Consider the following 21,757-nt stretch of genomic DNA (forward strand, 5'->3'; position numbering starts at 1 on the left):
ATGCGTGCATATTTTCCCGTTTGAAATCGTTGATGAGGCAAAAGCGAAATCTCGAAACGAGCTATATCATCTTTGATTGTGCAAATCTGCAATGAGAGACAGTTTTATGGCCGTACTCGTTGTCGCACGAGCATGTCAAGTGGAGAAAATTCTGCTGGGCCTTTGCCTGAACCAGACGGGAATCCACGCCGTAGGCTTCGATTCGGCTTTTCCGGGGCGCATCTGACCCTGCAGACGAAACCGGATGTGGTCCAACGCCACAAAAAGGTTCTTTCTTTCCCTCACTTCATCGTGGAAGCCCCGCACTCATCGGTTCCGGCGCTCGACGAGTCACAACACGAGAACGGGAAACACGAGTCAGGATTATATTATAGACCGAGACCAAAGGGAGTCTGAAGTCCTCATGGTGGGGTGGCATCTCCAGTCCAGAATGGGCCGAGTATGTTTCCATCGCGCACTCTCATTGTTTTGAGCTCTGTCCAAAGGAGATGCGAAACAAGCTCAGCGTGTCCCACATCGGACCATCCAGAGACATATCAAATAGTTAATAAGTCGCACGCAGGTGAACATTTGCCGTTGACACCTTTGGGCCGAGCCTGAAGTGTGACGCTTTGCAGTCTCCACGTGTTCGTTGGGAAGTGGCCGAGCCCAAAAGGGCTCTTCTTGTTAGAGTAGCGAACAGGTCAGGTCCGCCAGGCGGCCCAATGAGCCGAGCCCACAGTTACCTTATTTTATCTTTTTTCATTTTAAGTTTAATTTTATGAAACTTTTTCTTGAAATCTTAGAATATCGGGTAAACTGGAGATGAAAGCTCCAAGCTGTCTCTTGCAAATCTAGTACCTAATTCACGCCTAATCTGTTTAGGTGCGGTCCCGATTATCTCCAGATTCGATATGAACGATATGAAAATTAGAGACTGGCTCGTGGCAATTTTTGGATGGAGAACTAACGGAAAGGGCAGATTTGGGATTAGAGTTTAAAGTTCCGATGTAGATTTGGGATCATATCTGAAGTTGCGGGGTTTTCCTAGGAATTAGACCCGCCGAAGGACCAAACTTGCGAGTTGTTTGTGACGGACAACGCTGTGGGCACACTAGAAGGGAAGCGAAGTTTTCATCTGTTGCAGAGAAAAGAACAAGACAAAACTTAACGCGACTGATTTTTACACGGCCACAATATTCCAAGTTCTTTTACAATCTGAATTCTCCTTGCGCCCCCTTGTCATCTCCATCATCTGCAGCATGGGCTGTCGAGGCTTCGGAAATGAACGAGAATGTCACGAGTAGACATTGTAATTCACCGACAGTATCAGCGAGATCACCAAACTGTTGAAGAATTGCTCCGCTGAGCGCTTGAGTTGTTTTTTGGCTGATCGACTGGAGCCGAAATCCTGCTGGGCCTTTGCACAAACCAGACGGGAATCCTCGCGCCGAAGGCTACGTTTCGGCTTTTCCTGGGGCGCATCCGATTGTTTGTGAATGGACCTGAAGTTGGGGTTTTTAAAGAGTAATGCTCGCCGAATGACCAGCTCGGGAATTGTTTGTGACCGACCATGTTGATTTTTTTTTAGATAAAAAAAGTTCGGGCTAGATTTGTGATTGGACGTAAAGTTGGGAGTTTTAAAGAGAACAAAGGCCAATGACCAACTTGTGAGTTAAACTGTGCTTCGGGCACGCGTGAAGGAAAAGGAAGTTTCCATCTGCTGCAGACAAAAGAACAAGAAAAAACTTACAAAACTGTTTTTACCAGCAGAATATTCCAAGTCCTTTGGCAATCTGAACTCTTGTACCCCTTTCATTTCCATCTCCCGTAACACGGGCTGTCAAAGTCCGGACTCCTTGACGAAGGAAAAGACCTACGTGGCACTGACAAGTCCGCAAATAGACAACAATGTCACGAGGAGACATTGTAATTCACAGTTATCGCTCCGCTGCATGCAATAGCAGATTTTGGCCGATCGACAGGGGTCGAAATCAGTTGGGGATGTCGCGCTTTCTATCAAAAGATAAGAGGGAAGATTTAGGAGTGAGCACGAGTCCAGGATAAAATCGGACTGATGGGTTCGGTTCGGTTCTCGATTTTAGGGAGAAAGGTTCCGGTTTCCGATTTCATTTTTTAGGAACCGCCGGTTCCGATTTGATTCCCGGTTCTTATAGGAACCAGAACCGAGAACCGGAATCAAAACCGAAATCAGGAACTGGGAATCGGAACCGAAACCGAAACCGAGAATCGGAAATGGAACCGGGAACCCTAAATCTAAAATCCCTAAATTTCTTACTACTCCTCACTTCTCACTTCTTCGCTTTCAAATTCTCATCTCCGTCCGCATGCTCATGGCTTTGCTTAACTTGTCATGTATAACATTTTCTAAAGTTTGTTTAGACCTTTGATTTATTGTGGTTTTGGAGTACTTATCATTCGCATGCTCATTGCTTTGCTTAACTTGTTATATTTTGGTATTTATTGTCATTTATCTATTCAAAGTTTTTGCTCTTTTGTGAAGTCGATTGTTTTTGTCATTTACTCTTTTAATAAACATATTAAGCTTGATGGCTGCATAGTTAGAACCATAGCGATAATGGATGGTGGAAAGAGAAGAAAAAGTTGTGGTTGCAGTTGCAAATAATCGATATGCGACACTTCAATTTTAAATTTAAATTATTATTAAGTTAACAACAATGATTGTTGTTTCTTTTGATTTTAGATGGTAAGAATTTGGAACAAATTTTCATGGACGTTTGAGGATCAAAAGCTCATCTTTCTTTCCTTTTTCCCGCTTCCCATTTTGTTTGTGGTCCTGGATATGGATATTGTCTTGATCGATATGCTAATACCTTGTGAATTCTGTAGCGTATCGATTCACCAAATGAATTTTCATTTTAATTATATTTATTTAAATCGTAATGTTAGGAAAACTAGTCTTTTATATTCTCATTTACTCTTTCAAGAAACATATTAAGCTTGATGGTTGCATAATTAGAATCATAGCGATAATGGATGGCGGAAGAGAAAAGAAAAAGTTGTAGCTGTAGTTGCAAATAATCGATACGCGACACTTTAATTTTGAATTTAAAACTATTATTAAGTTATCAATTATGATTGTTGTTTCTTTTGATTTTAGATGGTAAGAATTTGGAACAAATTTTCATGGATGTTTAAGGATCAAAAGCTCATCTTTCTTTCTTTTTTCCCGCTTCCCATTTTGTTTGTGGTCCTGGATATGGATATTGTCTTGATCGATATGCTAATACCTTGTGAATTCTATAGCGTATCAATTCACCAAATGACTTCTCATTTTAATTATATTTATTTGAATTGTAATGTTAGGAAAACTAGTCTTTTGTATTCTCTTTTATGAATGATAAGCTTGTTTGGTATTGTTGCGTTCATTTTCGTTTTGTTTTATTAAAAATGAAACAAAAAAAAAGAACCTGTTGGACTTTGAAACCGATCCTGGAACCTATGACAGGGTAGGTTTTAGGTTCCAAGTTTTAAAAAATGAGGAACATGTACCTGAGTATAACATGGAATCTGTAAAGAAACTGGAACCGCTCACCCCTAGAAAGATTGCAGAAATCATCCCAAGATAGTTTGCGACAGCTCGAAAGATTTAAGTGGGCCAAATTGTAACTGCCCCATATTTTATCTAATAAATTGGTGGAAAGTAGAGGGAGCTTTTTGTGATAGTAACTCTGGGTTTGTGGTAACTATCTTCATACTTCACCTAGAAGAAGAGAGAAAAACACTGCTCTTCACTTCATATCCTTGTCTTCTCCATGGAAGGCATATGTACTGGTTTGAGGCCTCTGCATTTGCCGGTTCAGTATGCAATTAACCGCGAAATTGAACTCGACGTTTCGGAACGGGAGTGTCGTGCATTCTTGGCTGAACCCAGAGAAGAAATTGTAGGCCGCAGTGAGGTTCACTAGGCTCTTGAGCGAGCAGACAACGTCGGGCAAGACCCCGGACAGCTTGTTGTGTCCCAGGTTCAGGACCTTGATCTGGGTAAGGCACGAGATGGTGTCCGGCAAGTGGTCCATCAGGGAATTGTAGCTAACATTGAACATCTGCATGCCCGAGAACAGCTCAATCCCCTCGGGGATGCACCCAGTGAGCTGATTGTTCAAGAGCAAGATCTCTCTAATCTTGTTGTCGCTCATGAGGCCGAGACTGGCCGGGATGCTTCCACCGAGCCTATTGTTGGCCAAATTGACCACAGAGGCCTGATGCTCACACCGGCTCTGACGCCGAAAGTCTCCTCCTTGGGCATGATTAGGAGGAGCAAGAGAGCCAGAAGCTGGGTTCCCTCCAGTCCTTGACGTGGAGGTGACGACCAAAGATATGTCTTCTTCGAAGAGAGTTTGGAGTCACACGTGATGGGGTGGTATCTCCTGGTCCAGAATGGGACACGTGATGGGGCATCTCGGGGGAAGAACAACAGAAGTGCCAAAAGTTGTGTACGGAGCTCACTTTGGTGCCAAAAGTTCCATTTGGATCACTTAAGTGCCAAATCGGACGAAAAATGGTCACTTTGGTGTCAACGGCGAGAGATTCCGGCCAAATTAATACATGGCATTTATATTAAAGAAAAATAAGTTGACGTGGCAAATATTTTAAATCGCAGTCCACGTGGAATGGCATAAACGACGTCGTTTTCCATCCTCCACAAGAAACGACGTCGCTTCATTTTCCTACGTGGACTGCGTTTAAAAAACGACGTCGCTGAAGAAGGGGGACTAAAATTAGGGCTCGGATCTTGAGTTCTCACGTCACTCCCTCGCTCGCCGTAGCTCCCTTGATCGCCTTCCGTCGCTCGCCCACCGTCGCTCACCCGCCGTCGGTCGGCCGTCGTCGTAGCCACGCCATTGTTTGCTGGCCCACCGTTGCTCAGCCGCTTCACTCAGGTTTGTCATGTTCTCGCCGTGGGTCAATTGGGTGGAGAATTTAGGGTTCCGACAGGCAAATTGGGGCACGGAGGGCAAAATGAGGGCTCGGCTTGGACTGCTTTTATGGGGAGGGCAAACTTGTGGGGACCGAATGTGACTGAATTGAAAAATAAGGCGTGGAGGGGAAAATGAGGGCTCAACGCAGAGGGAAATTGGTTGGAGTACTGGGGACAGTGGTGGGGACCCGACTTTATTTAGTTAGTTAGTGTTTCTGTGGGGACTGAATGGGGTCGAATTGAAAAATGAGTGTTGGGGACCTCAGTTGTTTAATCAATTGAATAAATCAGCTTCCTTTGTTTCTTTCGATAATTGTTTAATCAATTAAATGTAAAGTTGTTGATGATTCTGCTATGTGGTCCCAATGAATGACTTTTTTTTTTTATTCTTTGGGTGCAGCATCGAAATGGAGGGGAATCATGTAGTCGTCATTGTTTGCTATGGTGGAGAGTTTGCTATTGGCACTGACGACTGGGAATATTGTGGTGGGAACGAAGGTACTATTTACGTCAATGTTGGGAAGCCATCATATATTGATTTTGTGAGGGATTTGGTGTATTTTTGTCGATGCAAAGTGCAAAAATTGTACTATTGTGTTCCTGGGAAGGAATGGAAGGATGGTTTGAGATTTTTTAGTGATGATAATGGTATTAAGGATATCATTTACCATTATCTTCACGGCGATGAAGCTAAGGTCTATGTTGAATATTATAGTGACGATGAGGCTGATGAGGATGATGGAAATGATGATCATATTCAAGCGAGTAATCAGGTTGGGGATGAGTCTACGTTAGATGGAGGGCAACATGAGAGCCAAGTGAGGGAGGAGAGGGAGACAGATTTTGATAGAAATGTGGGTGAAGTCTCAGTTGGAGATGTGGTTGATGAAGACTTAGTTGGATTAGAATGGGAAGTTGCTCAATATAGTGTGTCAGAAGATGAAGCTTTGCCAATTGTCAATTTCCTAAGTGATGAAGACGATGATGAACTCCAACAGTCAAGACAAAACCAAAGGGAATTTTTCAGAAAAAAACTCCCAGCTTTAGGAGAAAGGCTTGAGTTGGATGGAGTTCCAGCTGGAGGTAATGGAAGTGAAGATACAGAAAGTTGCGGCAATGAAACTGCTGGTTCGGAGAATGATAATGAAGAACCTGTTCGTCGAAGGAAAAGTAAGTACCCTTGCTATGATCCAAATGTCGATAAACCTGTTTTGTGTGTCGGCATGAAATTTGATGATGCAAAACAATTAAAAGAAGCTATTGTGGAGAGTTCTATTGTTGAACAGAGGAGCGTAGAATTCATTAGAAATACGAAGGAATTTGTGAGAGCTAAGTGCTCACAACCCAATTGTCCTTGGAAGCTGTACGGCGCTGTGAGTAGGAAGGGGTCATTCCAGATTAGGTCCTTCCAGGAGGAACATACTTGTTCAATTCATTTTGATAACAAAAGGGTAACAAATGTGTGGTTGTCGAAACATTTTTTCAATACAATCAAAGCAATGCCCGGGATCAAATGCCCTCAGTTTAAGCAGTTAGTGAAGGAGCAGGTAGGAGTTAATGTGTCGAGGAATCAGTGCAAGAGAGCTAAGCAGATGGTGATGCAAATTTTGATGGGTCGATACAAGGAAGAATATGCGCAGGTATGGGATTATGCCCACGAATGCGTGGTTCAAAACCCATCTAGTAGAGTATATGCTGAGGTTGTAGAGAGGCCACTGCCTAATTGTGGCCTAGGTTTGATAGATTTTATGTTTGTTTTGATGCATGCAAACGGGACTTTTTGGCTGGTTGTAGAAGAGTTGTAAGATTTGATGGATGTTTCCTTAACGGTTTATGCAAGGGGGAGTTGTTGGCTGTTGTGGGGAGAGATGCCAACAATCAAATGTTTCCGATAGCTTGGGCAGTTGTCAAGATTGAGAATAAGGATACTTGGTCCTGGTTCCTCAAGAATTTAATGGTTGACCTTGACATAAACGATGGGGGAGGATGGGCATTCATGAGCGACCAACAGAAGGTAATACCATTGTCAATTAATTCCCTTTTAATATTAATTACTCGAGTATTTTATGACTTGTTTTTGTTGATTTGAATTTTTGTAGGGACTTGTTCCTGCATTGGCTGAGTTGATGCCATATGCTGAGCATAGAATGTGCTCGAGGCACATATATGCAAATTGGGCAAAGAACTACAAAGGAGATATGCTGCAGAAGCAGTTTTAGCAGATAGCGAAGAGTACCAACATGGTTGACTTCAGATTAGCCAAACATGGGTTGTTGCAGCTGACAAAGGAAGGCTTTGATGCACTATTCCAGACAGAAGCTAAGCACTGGTGTCGGACCTTCTTCAGTGAAGAATTTAAATGTGATATAATTGACAACAACCTCAGTGAAGCTTTCAATGGCAGAATTTTAGAGGTCAGGTGCAAGCCAATCATCAGCATGCTTGATGATATTCGCGTTATGGTAATGACCAGATTGCACATGCAAAGAGATGAGGCTACCAAGTGGAGCAGAGAATGCGGTCCTAGAATTGTAAAGAAATTGGATGCGAACATTGCTGCTAGTAGGTTCTGCCATCCGGTTTGAAATAGAGAAAATGGATATGAGATCATTCACAATAATGATAAGTATGTGGTCAACCTAGATAGAAGAAAGTGTTCATGCCGAGCCTGGGAACTAAGTGGAATTCCTTGTCCCCATGCTATTTGTGCCATTTTGATGAAGCAAGAAAAGCTAGAAGATTACCTACATGATTGGTACAAAAAAAGCTCATACCTTAATTCGTACCAATTCATGATGCCGCCTATCCGAAGTAGCAAATTTTGGGAGCCAACAAATCGTGAAGGCCCTCTACCTTTGCCACTAAAGAAGCAAATAGGAAGGCCAAAGAAAAAACGAACAATACATGAGGGAGAGGCATCAAGTCAGAGGATGAGTAGGACCGGGGTGAAGATGAAATACTCCTATTGCCACAAGGAAGGGCACAATAAGAAAGGTTGTCAGTTGAAAAGGCAACGTGAACAAGAAGTTGTTGCAAGAGCTGATCGTGGGCCAGGAACAACACCTACTGAAGAGGTTGCTGTTGGGCCTACTGAAGGGCCAACAAAAGGCCCTGTTCTAGGCCCAAGTGCAGGGACAAGTACAGGCAGGACAGCAACAACAACAACTGAGTCCACTGTTGAACAAACGAGGAAAAAATATCCAGTAAGCTATACATTGTTGTGTTTGTCTTTTATGGGCTGAGTTTAATTTTGTTATGTATTTCTCAGGTGAAAAGACGACCAACTGCACAAGTTGCACAAGGACAGGGAGCCCCACAGGTTGCTCCCCCACAAGTTGCACAAATTGCTTCCCCGCAAGTTGCTTAAAGTGATGCATCACAGTGAACAAGAGGGGTTCTTGGAAAAAGAATAAGGCAATATGGTTATGGGATTTACACAGATGAACGTACTGGAATGACTATTTTCAATGTAAGATTTGTAGGACTCATGTATTTAATTTATGGTATTTCAATTCATTTGGTTAACAATATAATTATGTTCTTGTAGCCTGGAAGAAGTTCGGAGGTGCTTATCTCTCAAGGTGGGCCAACTCAAGAGTCAAGGGCGCAGCCGAAGAAGAGCATAAAGAAGAAGAAGAAGACAGCGAGTACAGCTTCAAAACAGCCACCAACAAATAAAGTTGCACTAGTTCCATCTCAACCAACAGAACCGGTACTAGTTCCATTTCAACCGACTGATCATGGGACCAATGTTCCTACGGAGAGGTCCCCACACATGACACGTGCTACAAAAAAAAAATTGATGCTAAGAAGAATGTGACATAAATGCCAGTTAACGAACCTACGTGTCCAATTCAAAAGAGTGCCCGAATTATGAATCAATTCAAAAGTGCAAAAGGAAAAGGAGCCGGGGGTGTTGTGCATATTGACTAATGGGAGGGTGCTGGACATGGTATCTTCACTGATGGGGATTGTTGCCATTGTTTATATGTGTTCGCTTTGACATATTAGGTGGGAGGGGATCGTTGACTGATTGGGGGACTAATGTTTTTTATGGACATGTTTATTTTTGTAAAGAACCAATCAATGTTAATGGCAACAATGTTTTTGTTATTTTCTTGTCTTGCACCTTGTTAAGAGGCTGATGTTGTTTTTGGAAGTGGTTGGTTGATTATTGTTGCTGGTTGAAGTTGTGGGTGTTGGATGTACGTGCTGGTTGAAGTTGTGGGTGTTGCATCTTCCTGCACTAGCAAATACAAGTACTGGTGTAAGAACAAGATGCACTAGAACAGCACTAGTGCAATTTTGGCTGTTGGTGCATCCTGTTGCACCAACATAGCTCTCGGTGCAACTCTGGGTGCTGGTGCGTCTTCTTGCACCAACACTTGTATGAGCTGGTGCAAGAACAAGACGCACCAGCAACTCAACTGGTGCAACAACATGCACCACGACTGGTGCAAGCCAATGGAAACATAGTTGAAATTGACTTGTTCTTATTTTTAAACTCGTGCAACAAGAGTGATCACTTTTTCATCGCGATTGACACTAAAATGATCACTTTCAGAAAAACTTGGCACTGAAACGATAATTATTTACAACTTATGGCACTGAAATAGTCATTCGTGAATTGTTACCACCCCTTAATTTCTTCATGGTTTGCAGTAATGGTTGCAGCAAACCATTACATCTGATGCAAAAACCAAGCAAACCAATATATACAATACAGAACCAAGCAAAAAAAATTTGAAGTGCTCACAATCAATGAATTCCAACTCCAACCTTCCATTTCCACCATAAATTGGAACAAAACCTTTTGTTCCATACAATTTGCAGCAAACCAGTAACACACTTTACTTACAAATGACCCAATACAAGTAAATATTCCACATCTTCGATTATGGTAGACATACAAACTTCTTCTCATTGCTCACTTCAAATTTGAATAAACTACACAAGAGAACAACAACACAATCAATGCTCGATAAAAGTTTCTTTCAATTTTCAGCCTTGAAACTTCCCTCTTCAAATGGTCGAATAAAGATGTTAAACCTTTCATTTGAGCTTGTATTGAGTCGACATCATCTAACTCGTCCATTAATGTAGGTAGAGGTTGATGTCGTCCTTCAAGTAGCTGCAAGATCACTTCTGTGGCTCGACCGGAGAATTTGGCATCAACCCATTTGAAATATTTGCACTTTGAGCCTTCTCTATACCTGCCGCATCCATGGAATCTTCTCCCGGGATTTAACTGAGTCCAAGATGTTCTTCTCGGACTCGGTAACCCACAAAAACAGTAACACTCACCATCTAATTCGCTTTTTTTAATCGAATGTGAGCCGTTGCTGAAGCTTCCGCCCTCCATTTGCAAACGCGAGCTGATAATTGGGGATTTAAGGTTCTGATTTTCGCGGGTTAGGTATCCCGAATGTGAGCCGCTGCTGAGCTTCCGCCCTCCATCTTTCAATTTGGGGATTATGGTTCTTATTTTGGGGAGAAGAAGCTAAATAAAATGGCGCCGTGTAGGTATCGTGAATAAAACGGTGTCGTTTTATTGTTTGCACGCTGACTGTACTCTCCGGCGAGCCACGTCGGCTTCAAATACTAATAAAAAATGGGTTAATTCCAAAAAAAAGCACAAACTTTAAGTCGAGGGACAATTTTGGCCCAAACTTTTTTTTGTTCCATAAAAAAGCATTAACTTTAGGTCGAGGGACAATTATGGCCCGAACTTTTTTTTGTCCCATAAAAAAGCACCAACTTTAGGTCGAGGGACAATTTTGGCCCGAACTTTTTTTGTCTCGTAAAAAAGCACCAACTTTCACTTAAATCCCAAATCTGGCCCTTATTGACTTAAAACCATTGATTTTCCAACTTGACTATTCCACCTTAGCAATAAATCCACATGACTTACTGACTGGATTTAAAGCATTATTCATTGTTTTATTCTCTGAATCACAGCTTGAAGAATAACGGTGAAACTGTTCGTCTCCTTCACTTCACTGGTAAGTCAAAAATATCTTCAGATTGAATCTTTTTTGCCAAACTTCGTCTTTTTGTCGTAATTTGAAGCTGTAGACCACCGCCCGTCGACAGACGCCATGGAAGAGATTCGCCAAGCTCACCACCATAACTTTTTTTCTCAAACAAGGGTAACTTCAGACAGAAAATCAATGGGAGGCCAAATTTGGGATTTAAATGAAAGTTGGTGCTTTTTTACGAGACAAAAAAAAGTTCGGGCCAGAATTATCCCTCGACCTAAAGTTGGTGCTTTTTTATGGGACAAAAAAAAGTTCGGGCTAGAATTGTCCCTCGACCTAAAGTTGGTGCTTTTTTATGGAACAAAAAAAAGTTCGGGCCAGAATTATCCCTCGACTTAAAGTTGGTGCTTTTTTTTGGAATTACCCCAATAAAAAATTGCCACGTCAGATTTCCGACCAATCAGATCGGAGTTGGCACTTAAAAGATCGTTTTTCAAATTTTTTGGCACTTACGTGATCCAAATGGAACTTTTGGCATCAAAGTGAGCTCCGTACACAACTTTTGGCACTTCTGCTGTTCTTCCCTCGGGCATCTCCGAGTCCCCACCAAACCATGACCTTTTCTGATTGGGCCACGAGTCCCCACCGAACCATTACTTTTTCTTTTTTTCATTTTAAGTTTAATTTTATGAAGTTTTCATTGCCTGAAACAGCCTCAGCAAAGTTCGAGAATCGCTTTGCTGAGTGCTTTAAGTAGGTTTTTTAGGCGATCAACCAGGGTCGAAATTCTACTGGGCCTTTTTGCACGAACCAGATGGGATTCCTCGCGCCGTAGGCTACGATTCGGGCCTTTTTTTTTTTATAGTGAAGCCGCACTCATCGGCTGCGGTGCTCAACGAGTTAGAACACACGAGAACAGGAACTGAGTCGCGAGATATAAGACCGAGACCAAAGACAGTTCCGAGTCCACATTGTCAAAGGAGACAAAGCTAAAGAAGCTCAGCTTGTCCCGCCTCGGAGCATCACAGACATAGTTAACACTTAATAAGTCACATGCCTGTGAGCGACGACTACTGAGCTCAGCAACGCGGGCTTATAACCCAAGTGGGGGCACCAAGAGGATGGAATATGGTTTGGGATCAATTGGGGCCGGGCCGGGCTTGGCTGTGGCTCTTTGCTGGCCTGACCGTTCCAAGCCAGGAGTTGGTTCATGTGGTTCGCCCGAAGGCTCGGGCCTTGTGTCCACTAGAGTGGAGGGGACCGCGTGAGGCTGGCTTCACAGAGCAGCGAAAACCTCCCGCTCTCGGCAGTGGAAGGAAAACGGGTCGGTGCTGCTCAGGCCCGCTATCGCTCTAATGGGCTGAAGTCTTACCGGACTATCACCTTTTTGTTATTTTAAGTTGATTTTTTTTAAACTTTCAACCGTTCTTTGATATGAAAATTCGGGATCTTTTTTTATTTTAAGTTGATTTTTATTTTAAACTTCCAACAGTTCTTTGATATGAACGTTTGGGACGATGAACGGGATTTTTGGACAGGGACTAACGGGAATAGAATTGGGACTAGAGTAAAAACAATAAAAAAAATGTTCAAGGTAGATTTATGAATGTACTTAAAGTTTAGGACTCTGTAGACAAAAAAAAAGGTTCATGACAGATATGGGATTGCAACTAAAGTTAGAGGTTTTTAAGGGAATTAGGCTCGCCGAATGACCGAACATGTGTGTTGCATGTGACTGACTGTGCTGTGGGCACACGTGAAGGAAAAGGAGGTTTCCATCCGTTGCAGAGAAAAGAACAAGAAAACACTCACGAAACTATTTTTACCAGCAGAATATTCAAAGTCCTTTTGCAATCTGTACTCTTACACCCTTTCATCTCCGTCTTCTGCAGAATGGGCTGTCAAGGTCCGGACTCCTTGATGAAGGAACAGACCTCCGTGGCACTGACATGTCCGCAAATAGATAAGAATGTCACGAGGAGACATTGTAATTCAACAGTTAATTTTATCTGTTCAATTGCCAAGCAAGTTCAAGAATCGCTTTGCTGCGTGCTCAAATAGTTTTTGGCCGATCGACCGTAGGCGAAATCAATCAGAAGATTAGAGCGGAATTCGCAAAAATCATCTCGAGATAGTTCGCGACAGCTCGAAAGATTTAAGTGGGCCAAATTGTAATTGCCCCAGATTTATGCAATAAATTGGTGCAGAGTAGAGGGAACTTTTTGTGATGGTTACTCTGGGTTTGTGGTAACTATCTTCATACTGCACCAAGAAGAAGAGAGAAAAACACTGTTCCAAACTCACACCCTGGTCTTCTCCATGGAAGGTCATATGATCACCTACTGTATGTACTAGTTCCATGAACAGATAAATCGATGCAGCAGAGGATGAGTAAAAGAACGAAATAGTCTACTATTTTCAACAGTGCTATTCAATGCAGAGACACCGGCATCACCAACCTCTTCTCTTGGCCAAACCAAAAATGGGGACTTTCTCTTTCTTGTCCCTATCTCTCCCCGTATCTCTTCTGTCATGGAGTAGCTGCCGGGATGAGATCACCGACAGTCCCAGCGAGATCCCCAACTGTTCTTGACAACACCCCAATTGCCCCACAAATCAGAGGCTGAGAAGCGCCAGGGATCCTCAGGCAATTCAAGCCCCCTCCTGGGATCGCCGAGCAATCCAGCTGAGGCCTCTGCATCTGCCGGTTCGGTATGCAATTGGCCGCGAAATCGAACCCGACATTCCGGAAGGGGAGTGTCGTGCATTCTTGGCTGAATCCAGAGAAGAAATTGTAGGCCACGGTGAGGTTCACTAGGCTCTTGAGCGAGCAGACCACGTCGGGCAAGACCCCGGACAGCTTGTTGTGCCCCAGGTTCAGGACCTCGATCTGGGTAAGGCAGGAGACGGTGTCCGGCAAGTGACCCATCAGGGAATTGTAGCTCACATCGAACACCTGCATGTCCGAGAACAGCCCAATCCCCTCGGGGATGCACCCAGTGAGCTGATTGTTCAAGAGCAGGATCTCTCTGATCTTGTTGCCGCTCATGAAGCCGAGACTGGCCGGGATGCTTCCACTGAGCCTGTTGTTGGCCAAATTGATCACAGAGGCCTGGGAGCTTCCCAATGTCTCAGGCAGATCACCATCGAAGCGGTTGTTGTTGAGCAAGATTGCATCAAGCTTGCCATTGGTGAAGAGCTCAGGTGGGATTGGCCCAGAGAAGCTGTTGTACCTGAGATCAAGATAGAGCAAGCTGGGCATGGAAAGGAGCGAGCTTGGGAATGTGCCTGACAAGCGATTGTTGCTGAGGTCGAGCTCCTGGAGAGAGGTGAGGCCAGTGAAGGAGCTAGGGACCGAGCCAGAGAGCCTGTTGCTGTTGAGGTGCAGGAGGGTCAGGTCTGTGAGGGAAGCCAGCTCTGCGGCGAGAGTGCCCTGCAGATTCGCGCGGTTCAGGTCTATGCCTGCGAGAACAGGACCATTGTTTTCCAGGAAATTCTCCTGGGAATCTGCACAGAAAATCCCCCTGTAAGAGCACACGTTGGGACCGACCCAGGACTTCAAGACCCCCTGGGGGTCTTCTGTGATTGAGGACTTCCATGCTTGGAGGGCATTGTAGGCCACTTCAAGGTTGGGCAATGAAGACGACCCGGGTGGGTTTTCGTTTGGCGGGCTGCTAATTCCTCCACCAATCCAGACGCCGCCGCCGCCGCCGCCTCCCCCGCCCCCGATGCCGATGCCTACGCCGGCTCCCACGCCCAAAGCCTCCTGCATGGGCACGATTTGGAGGAGCAAGAGAGCCAGAAGCCAGGCTCTCTCCATTCCTTGACGTGGAGGCGTCGACCAAAGATACGTCTTCTTGCCTGAGGGTGTTTCTTGTAATGTGGGCCAGAAATGCGGTTGATGCATTGAAAGAGAAGAGTGAGAGAGAGAATGGCTGTGGGGTTTATTGGCATTGAATGTGCCTCTAATAAGCTTCCCTCATCTCAGCTATCTTGGGGTTTCCATGAAACACATCATCTCCCTCCCCGATTTCAGAACATCCACAGTCTCTAGCTATTATAGCTCCTAGGCTTTTGGTCTCATATGCACAATTTCACTTGTTTGGCTAGTCACTGCCAATTCATTGCTGGTGAAGAAGTAAAGGTGGGTGAGTTTTGGAGTAATTGCTCACCAAAAGGGTAAGGCCTGGATTGAATTAGGGCCCTGCAAAGCATGCAGAGCTCGTACGGATCTTGGGTTTGTCGCATAGATTTTTTATCACAGTAGCTGCGGTAATATAATAATCATCTTCAGATTTAATTTTAAGCAATGATTGGTTCTGGGGGGCTAGAAGACAAGACAGCAATGGGGTGTGTTTGGATGCCAGAACATCTTTTTTGCCAAGTTTTTCAGTGCTTTTTTCACAGCAAAAGAGCGAGGGGGTGTTTGGATGCAGGCGGATTCCCTCATGTGACCCACCTTCTGGGCCATTGCAGAACAAGAAGCTGTTGGAGAAGAGGAGATGATAGTGCTTTCCTATAGCTGCAAAAAAACAAAAAATTTACTGAAATAGTTGCTTCATTTATTTTCAGTCCAAAACTCAAAAAATAGAAAAAGAAAATGTTTCAAACTAAGAAGATTTTTGTAAGAAATAATGATATACGATTTTAGATATCCACGAACCTGTTGCTTGATCAAAACATGCTTTTTGGTCTGGTCCAACAAAGTGGGGTTCGCATTTTTTGTCGTAACGGTTCGTGATGGTATGTAATCGTACAATCATTGATGTGCTAGGCTAACTATAGGAGGTCGATTCGAGTGACGATTGAGTTGATTTAGCTCGATTATTTACACTCGATCTCACCTCAATAGATGTTTGTTGTGCGAAGACAGACGGGACTTCATTCGTTTCTATAACGAGAAATAGACTTTATTAAAAAAAAAGTTCGAGTTAGGCTTGACTGTGAACTCGAACTCTCATCTGACGACAGATTCAGACACATTACTACGTACGTCTTTCACGGTTGTAATCAAATCAACGAGAGTATCGTAATCGCTCGAGTAGGTACATGGTCGGATTGAGTTTGCATGGATCATGTCGAGCCCAAGATCGGGGTCGAAAAAAGGCGAGTCGGATTTAAGTAACTCGTGGATTAATTTAAGATTAATTTGATTCCTTCATACCCTTGATCACATTATCCAAAGAAAGTAGCAACCCTAATTCACAATGCATGTTATTTTATATATTTTTCTTGATCCTTGGAAAGATGAGTGCTCATAATGGTTGCCAGTTAATGGACTATCGCAGTCGACAATAATGTCCTTACTATGGTCACCTTCACTTCATTTTCACCAACAAAACTTAGGCCCACAAACTTTCAATTTCTTTTCCTATTTTGTATCGTTCGAAAAAAGGGGACTTTTTTTTTTTCCTTTTTTTAACTTTTGTGTGTTTGGTCACGTGAAAAGTTGATGATCGAATGATTAATATCAGTACATGTTGATCGAATGATTAATCACGTGAATTAGCCTTACGATGAGGTTCGAATCACGTGAATTAACCTTATGATGAGGTTCCGAGTTGATCTCTCGACCTTTTACGATCTTATCGAAATTGGAATATTTTTGGATTTCTTCGAACATCCGATTAATTTTCACGCTAATTATTAGCCAGTGAATAATTTGCACGACTAAGTTAGATAGAGATTATTCATAGGAAAGTAATTTCGAACAACAAAAGTTCTTTGTTTATTTATTTTGGGATCAAAGTCCAATGGCCTCGTTGACCCGTCTAGCTCTCATATTATGACTAGGATGACTAATGAATTTGCATTTAATGTACAATTTATGGCATAGAATGGTCCATGGATTATTTGTACTGCGAAAGCTTCATCCTGTAAAATTTAATGGGATCGAGCTTCATCTTATGATCCAATGGATTCAAATTGGAACCCACAAGGGTATATGTTTCAAGCAAAAATTAAGTTTTAAAAATTTTGTCAAGGACATATAAACCCTAGATGGAGAAAAATCCAGGATAAGGACCCGATCGTAATTAACGGGCTATCTGAAAGGGAACCGGCACAGCAGGACACGCAAGATTAGATTCTCATTATGACGTCGTAATTTAATTTTTTTTCCATTTTATTTTAGATTGGAATGGTATATTAGTATATCTTAAGCTACGGTGTTTAATTTATTCGCTAAATACTATTTTCTTTATGTTAGACGGACCGTGACTTCTATGTGCTAATTTGCTATTAATTATCTGTCACTCCCGAGAGTTCGTTGGCCAGTGATTTAACTTAGAGGGTCCAATTGAATCAAACATCAATTTTTTGACGATAATGGCACCGGATAGTCCTTTTACCTTTCTAATTTGATCAATGTTGTCTCGATACTTATTTTTTTCTGGCAATTTTAGTTTTGTTCTAAATTTTTCAAAAAAAATTAAAAGCGATCAATTCGAACAAAACATACATGTAAATCAGGGATCACATTAGCAAAAAAGTAGTCAAAAAAGTAATCAATAAAAAAGACGGGAAAATTCGTGTTTATTTCTTTTTAATTCCCTAGATCATCTCGATTAAGAACAAGTATATTGGCTTAATTTTACTTTCTTATTTGAAGCACAACACATTCGAAAAATTAATATGCGATGATGCATCATAATTATAATCAATATAGGAAGTTGAATAAATTTATCCAATTGTTACATCAACGAAGCAAATATGCGCCCATGCAAAATTGTCCAAAAAATGCTAAATCTATTATCTGGCGGCCAATTTAATCTTAAAAGTTTTAACCGTGCCAATTTTTTTTTTTTGTGGGTAGGAGGAAGATTTTATATGCTTAAAATTGAAAACTAAAAGGGCTCGTAAGAGGGGCCTCATTACAAAGCGAAGCCCATAAGGCTTGCAGTGGGTTTGAAAGCTATCTTCATGGGAGATTTCATTTCCCAATTTAGTGCTAAACATTTTGACGATTTTTCAATATAGTTCTTTTGACTAATTTTGGCCAGAAATCGCTGACGCGGCTATCAGCCGTCTTGCATGGTATGATCGATGCTGACATGAACAATTTCCACATGTTTTATAAAAATTATAATTTTTTTTCCACTGCTCATCTTCCCGAAAGGGCTAGCGGGAGTCACTGAGGCCTCGGCTCATCGGCCGCTAGGCGAGAGCCTATTGCCGGCCGTGGATGAAGGCCTCCCTCGGATCCAACCGCCGTACAGTAGGTTAGGACTTTTCAAACAAATATTCCCGAGACAAACCTACACTGTTTTTTTTACCCTTATTTTGCTCTTGAAATGCCGTTGTAGGGAAAAGAAAAAAAAAGGTTGCAGTCACTTCTCATCCGTGAAAGAATCAAGGCAATTTTTTGTTCCCCCAGTACTACTCTTTCACCTAGATCAAACTCTTATTTTTTTTTTCCCCGACTATCATCTTGAAATCGACGTGGAATGCGAACATTTATAGATAAGAAGGGAATAAAAAGAACGCATCTCGATTTCCATCGGAAGTTACAACCTACACAATCATGTCAAGATGGAAACCCACTTTGTACAAAAGCACAATCGGTGAAAATTTAACTCAGAAAATTACTCCTTTTCTTTGAATTTGGTGGGGGAATTAGGTTCATTTGAGCAAACCATAAGGCCTTCTTTGAATGGAGCTTTTGGGGTTGTTAAAAAGATGAGGCTTCATTTGAACAGTGGAAAGCATCTTCATTATGTGAGGATAATTGTCCAAAGATTGCAAGTTTAATCCTAAACCTTTCAATTGTGCCAAAAAAATATTAAAAAAATTTCCACGTCAATGCCGACTATGCCACGTAAGATGGCCGGTGTTGACTAGATTGCCACGTTAGTGATTTCCGGCCAAAATTGATTGAAAGGACTAAATTGGCAAATCGTAAAAATGTTTAGGATTACATTGGTAAATCGTTAAAAAGTTTAGGACTAAATTGGCATAACGGAAAAATTTGTGACTAAATTGATAATTCGTAAACATGTTTAGGATTGAATTGACTGACGTACAATAATATTATGATTTTTTGGACAATTTTCCTAAATATGTGAGATGGCATTTGGGTAAATTTGCTTTTCTCTTACCGGCAAGATCACTTAATCAATTAAATTAGAGAGTGACAAGCAAAGATAAATGCATTATAATAATATGATTGATATTACGAAAAATCTCAAACTGATACACCTGTAATAAATTTGCCCTCCATTAATTTTTGTTAAATTTTATTATCAAATTGATGAATTGGATGACACGAGCAATTAACAGGTGTACAAGTTTGGGATTCACCCCTCCGTTTGTCACATGTTAATTAATTTGTGATTTTTCGTGGTATTAATCCAATTTAATGGAGGGTAAATTTGTCACAAGTGTATCAGTTTGGGGTTTTTAGTAGTCAAAAAATTAGTTGAGTAAAATTGTCATATGTGTACTAATTTGAGATTTTTTGTGGTCAAAAAATTAGCTCGGGGTAACGTTTTTCGTGGTATTAACCCTAAACAATAACAACAAACCATGAGCAACAATGTCGGATTCAATGAGTTCAATGATAGACCACAACACTAAAATTTTGGAGATAAGATCGAGGGCAAAGTTCGACTAATAAAAAATCTGATTTGGGACCACCTAATTGTTTTTTTTGTCAGTGGGACCACCTAATTTGAAATGTGATTTCTAGCCATAGCAAGTTTATGGGCTTAATTGATTTGATTCTCAATCAATAGAATTTGCAATCAATCGACTTCTCTTTTTTTTATGGGGCATATCGATTGGGTTGTGTCAAGGCCGGCACAAGGGCAGGTGACAGCCCCTAGAGTTGACGTAGTTGGTTGGGGCATTGAAGGATTTTCGATTCAGGAACTGGAAGTCACCCATCTAAATTGTTGGGGCTAGTAATGCAATTTAGAGGGGCCGCATAGGTTCATCACAAAACTCAACTATATTTCATTGAATAACTAAATTTAAGTTTGATAGATGCAGAACAATTTGATGATATCATATGCAATATGCTTCTATCATATAAATAGAAAAAACAAGTACACTGATCGAGGACGATGGACGTCGGTTTAGATTAAATCTACGTCCATTTTCCTAGAATAACCGCTATCAATAGGATGGAATCCACGAGTGAATCTAATGAATAGTTACAACGAAGCACAGTGCTATTTCCACCCGAAACTAATAGATCTCACTATCAATAAATAAGCACCGCTCACACACTTGCATACTCCACAAAATGAGGGTTACGATGAATAATAACAATTCTCAGCAGAGTGGAACACAAGTCAATAAAATCCCGCTCACAAAATAATAAGAATGTAACTTTATTAACGTTTGTAGCTTTCTCATCTCCTTCAGCGTGTGTTGATCTTCTTATATAGCCCTCGGTCTTTAAACTTCTCGTTGAATAAATCTTCAAGAAGATCAATTTACTGCTAGAAAATGATGACACAATCACTAGATATCCGATTGCTCGTACAATCAAATTTTCCTGATAATTATGAGGTTTCCTTGAATAGAATTAGCTATTCTTGACAATATTCCATTCCCCCGAATATGTAACAATCGATTAGATTTTGCTTCAAATATAGCTTGTTAATTCATTTTGACTTGCCAGATTAGTCAAAGGATCGTTTGGATTTTCTTATTCAGATTTCGTAATATAGTGAGCTATTTATGAGCAATCCCACGAGTCTATCCAAGCTTCTTGCTGGTAATCGATTTGCGTAATGCAATCCATTTGGTCTTCCTGAGTACATTAGTGCTCAAGACTTCACTAAATTGTTCGCCTTATCACGGTACCATAAGTCACGAACTTCCCATTCTTCTTGACTTGTTCACTCTCCATCAAAGTTTTCTCACTTTGTACTTTGGATTCCATCAATGGCGATAGAGCGTTATTTATATCAACATTACTTGAAATAAGATAATATCTCCATTTACCAAATAATAATGAGAAATAGACGGTTTTATCAATTTCAACATACTATAGGAGGTTTTTACAACGTAAATTCCACCAATTGCATGAAGACAATTTTAGGTTGTACAGGGCAAAGATCTAGAGTTTACCTATTCATGAGACTTGTAGGATATTTCATGGGTTTTAAATTAGCAGGGATAGCTTTCGTGCACCTGAATTAGACCTCCTCCTCGAGCAATTCTAAGGGCGCAATTCGGATTTTACACGTGAAATGCTCTTAACAAGACTTAGAACCCAAGAGTAAACTCTCTTAACATTTAGGCTCCGTTCGTTTGGCGGAAAATATTCTCCCGGAAAATATTTTCCGGGTTTTCTGGTGTTCAGGGGACGGAAAACATTTTCCGTGGGAAAATATTTTCCTTCCCCCCTCACAAAATAGCCTAAGTCTATGAAAAATGACTTCCGCTTCTTCAAAAGCGAAAATCATTTTCCGGAGCTTCTTCTTCTTCTTCTTCACTAAGGTCGCCGGCCGCCGCCGCCGGTCGCCCGCCGCCGCCGCCGCCGGTCGCCGGCGAAAAATATTTTCCGAAACTTTTTCATATTGATCACCGAACACTGGAAAATTATGTTCCGGGAAAACATTTTCCAAGAAAATGACTTCTGGGAAAATATTTTTCAAAAGGAGAATATTTTCCGCCAAACGAACGGAGCCTTAAGTTAACACCTATTGGTCCTTTTTTTTCCTTTGATTATAGGGATAAGCACACTGGAAATTCTAACACTTGTTACGAAAGTGCAATTAAATTCTAAAATTTACAAAAATACAATCAAGTCTTAAAACTTGTCAAATTGATGCAATATAGTCATTTTGTTAACTCCGCCCAACTTGGCGAACAAAAAGTGCTGACA

General features: G+C 41.6%; 1 protein-coding gene across 1 annotated transcript; it reads right to left on the minus strand.

The window, feature by feature from the left end:
• Positions 1–13,210: 13,210 nt before the first annotated feature.
• Positions 13,211–15,071, minus strand: LOC130137851 (leucine-rich repeat extensin-like protein 6). Its single transcript, XM_056310330.1, has one exon. The coding sequence runs from the start codon at positions 14,825–14,827 to the stop codon at positions 13,451–13,453; it is 1,377 nt and encodes a 458-aa protein (XP_056166305.1). The 5' UTR covers positions 14,828–15,071; the 3' UTR covers positions 13,211–13,450.
• Positions 15,072–21,757: the final 6,686 nt, after the last annotated feature.

Source organism: Syzygium oleosum, unplaced genomic scaffold (genome assembly GCF_021117445.2).
Source record: "Syzygium oleosum isolate NSW1041296 unplaced genomic scaffold, Sole_v2.1 Sole_v2.04, whole genome shotgun sequence".
In the NCBI taxonomy this organism is placed as follows: domain Eukaryota; kingdom Viridiplantae; phylum Streptophyta; class Magnoliopsida; order Myrtales; family Myrtaceae; genus Syzygium; species Syzygium oleosum.

Bases quoted from the DNA above. Each gene is read 5' to 3' on its own strand.
- LOC130137851 (XM_056310330.1), bottom strand. From the start codon at position 14,827: ATGCATCAACCGCATTTCTGGCCCACATTACAAGAAACACCCTCAGGC.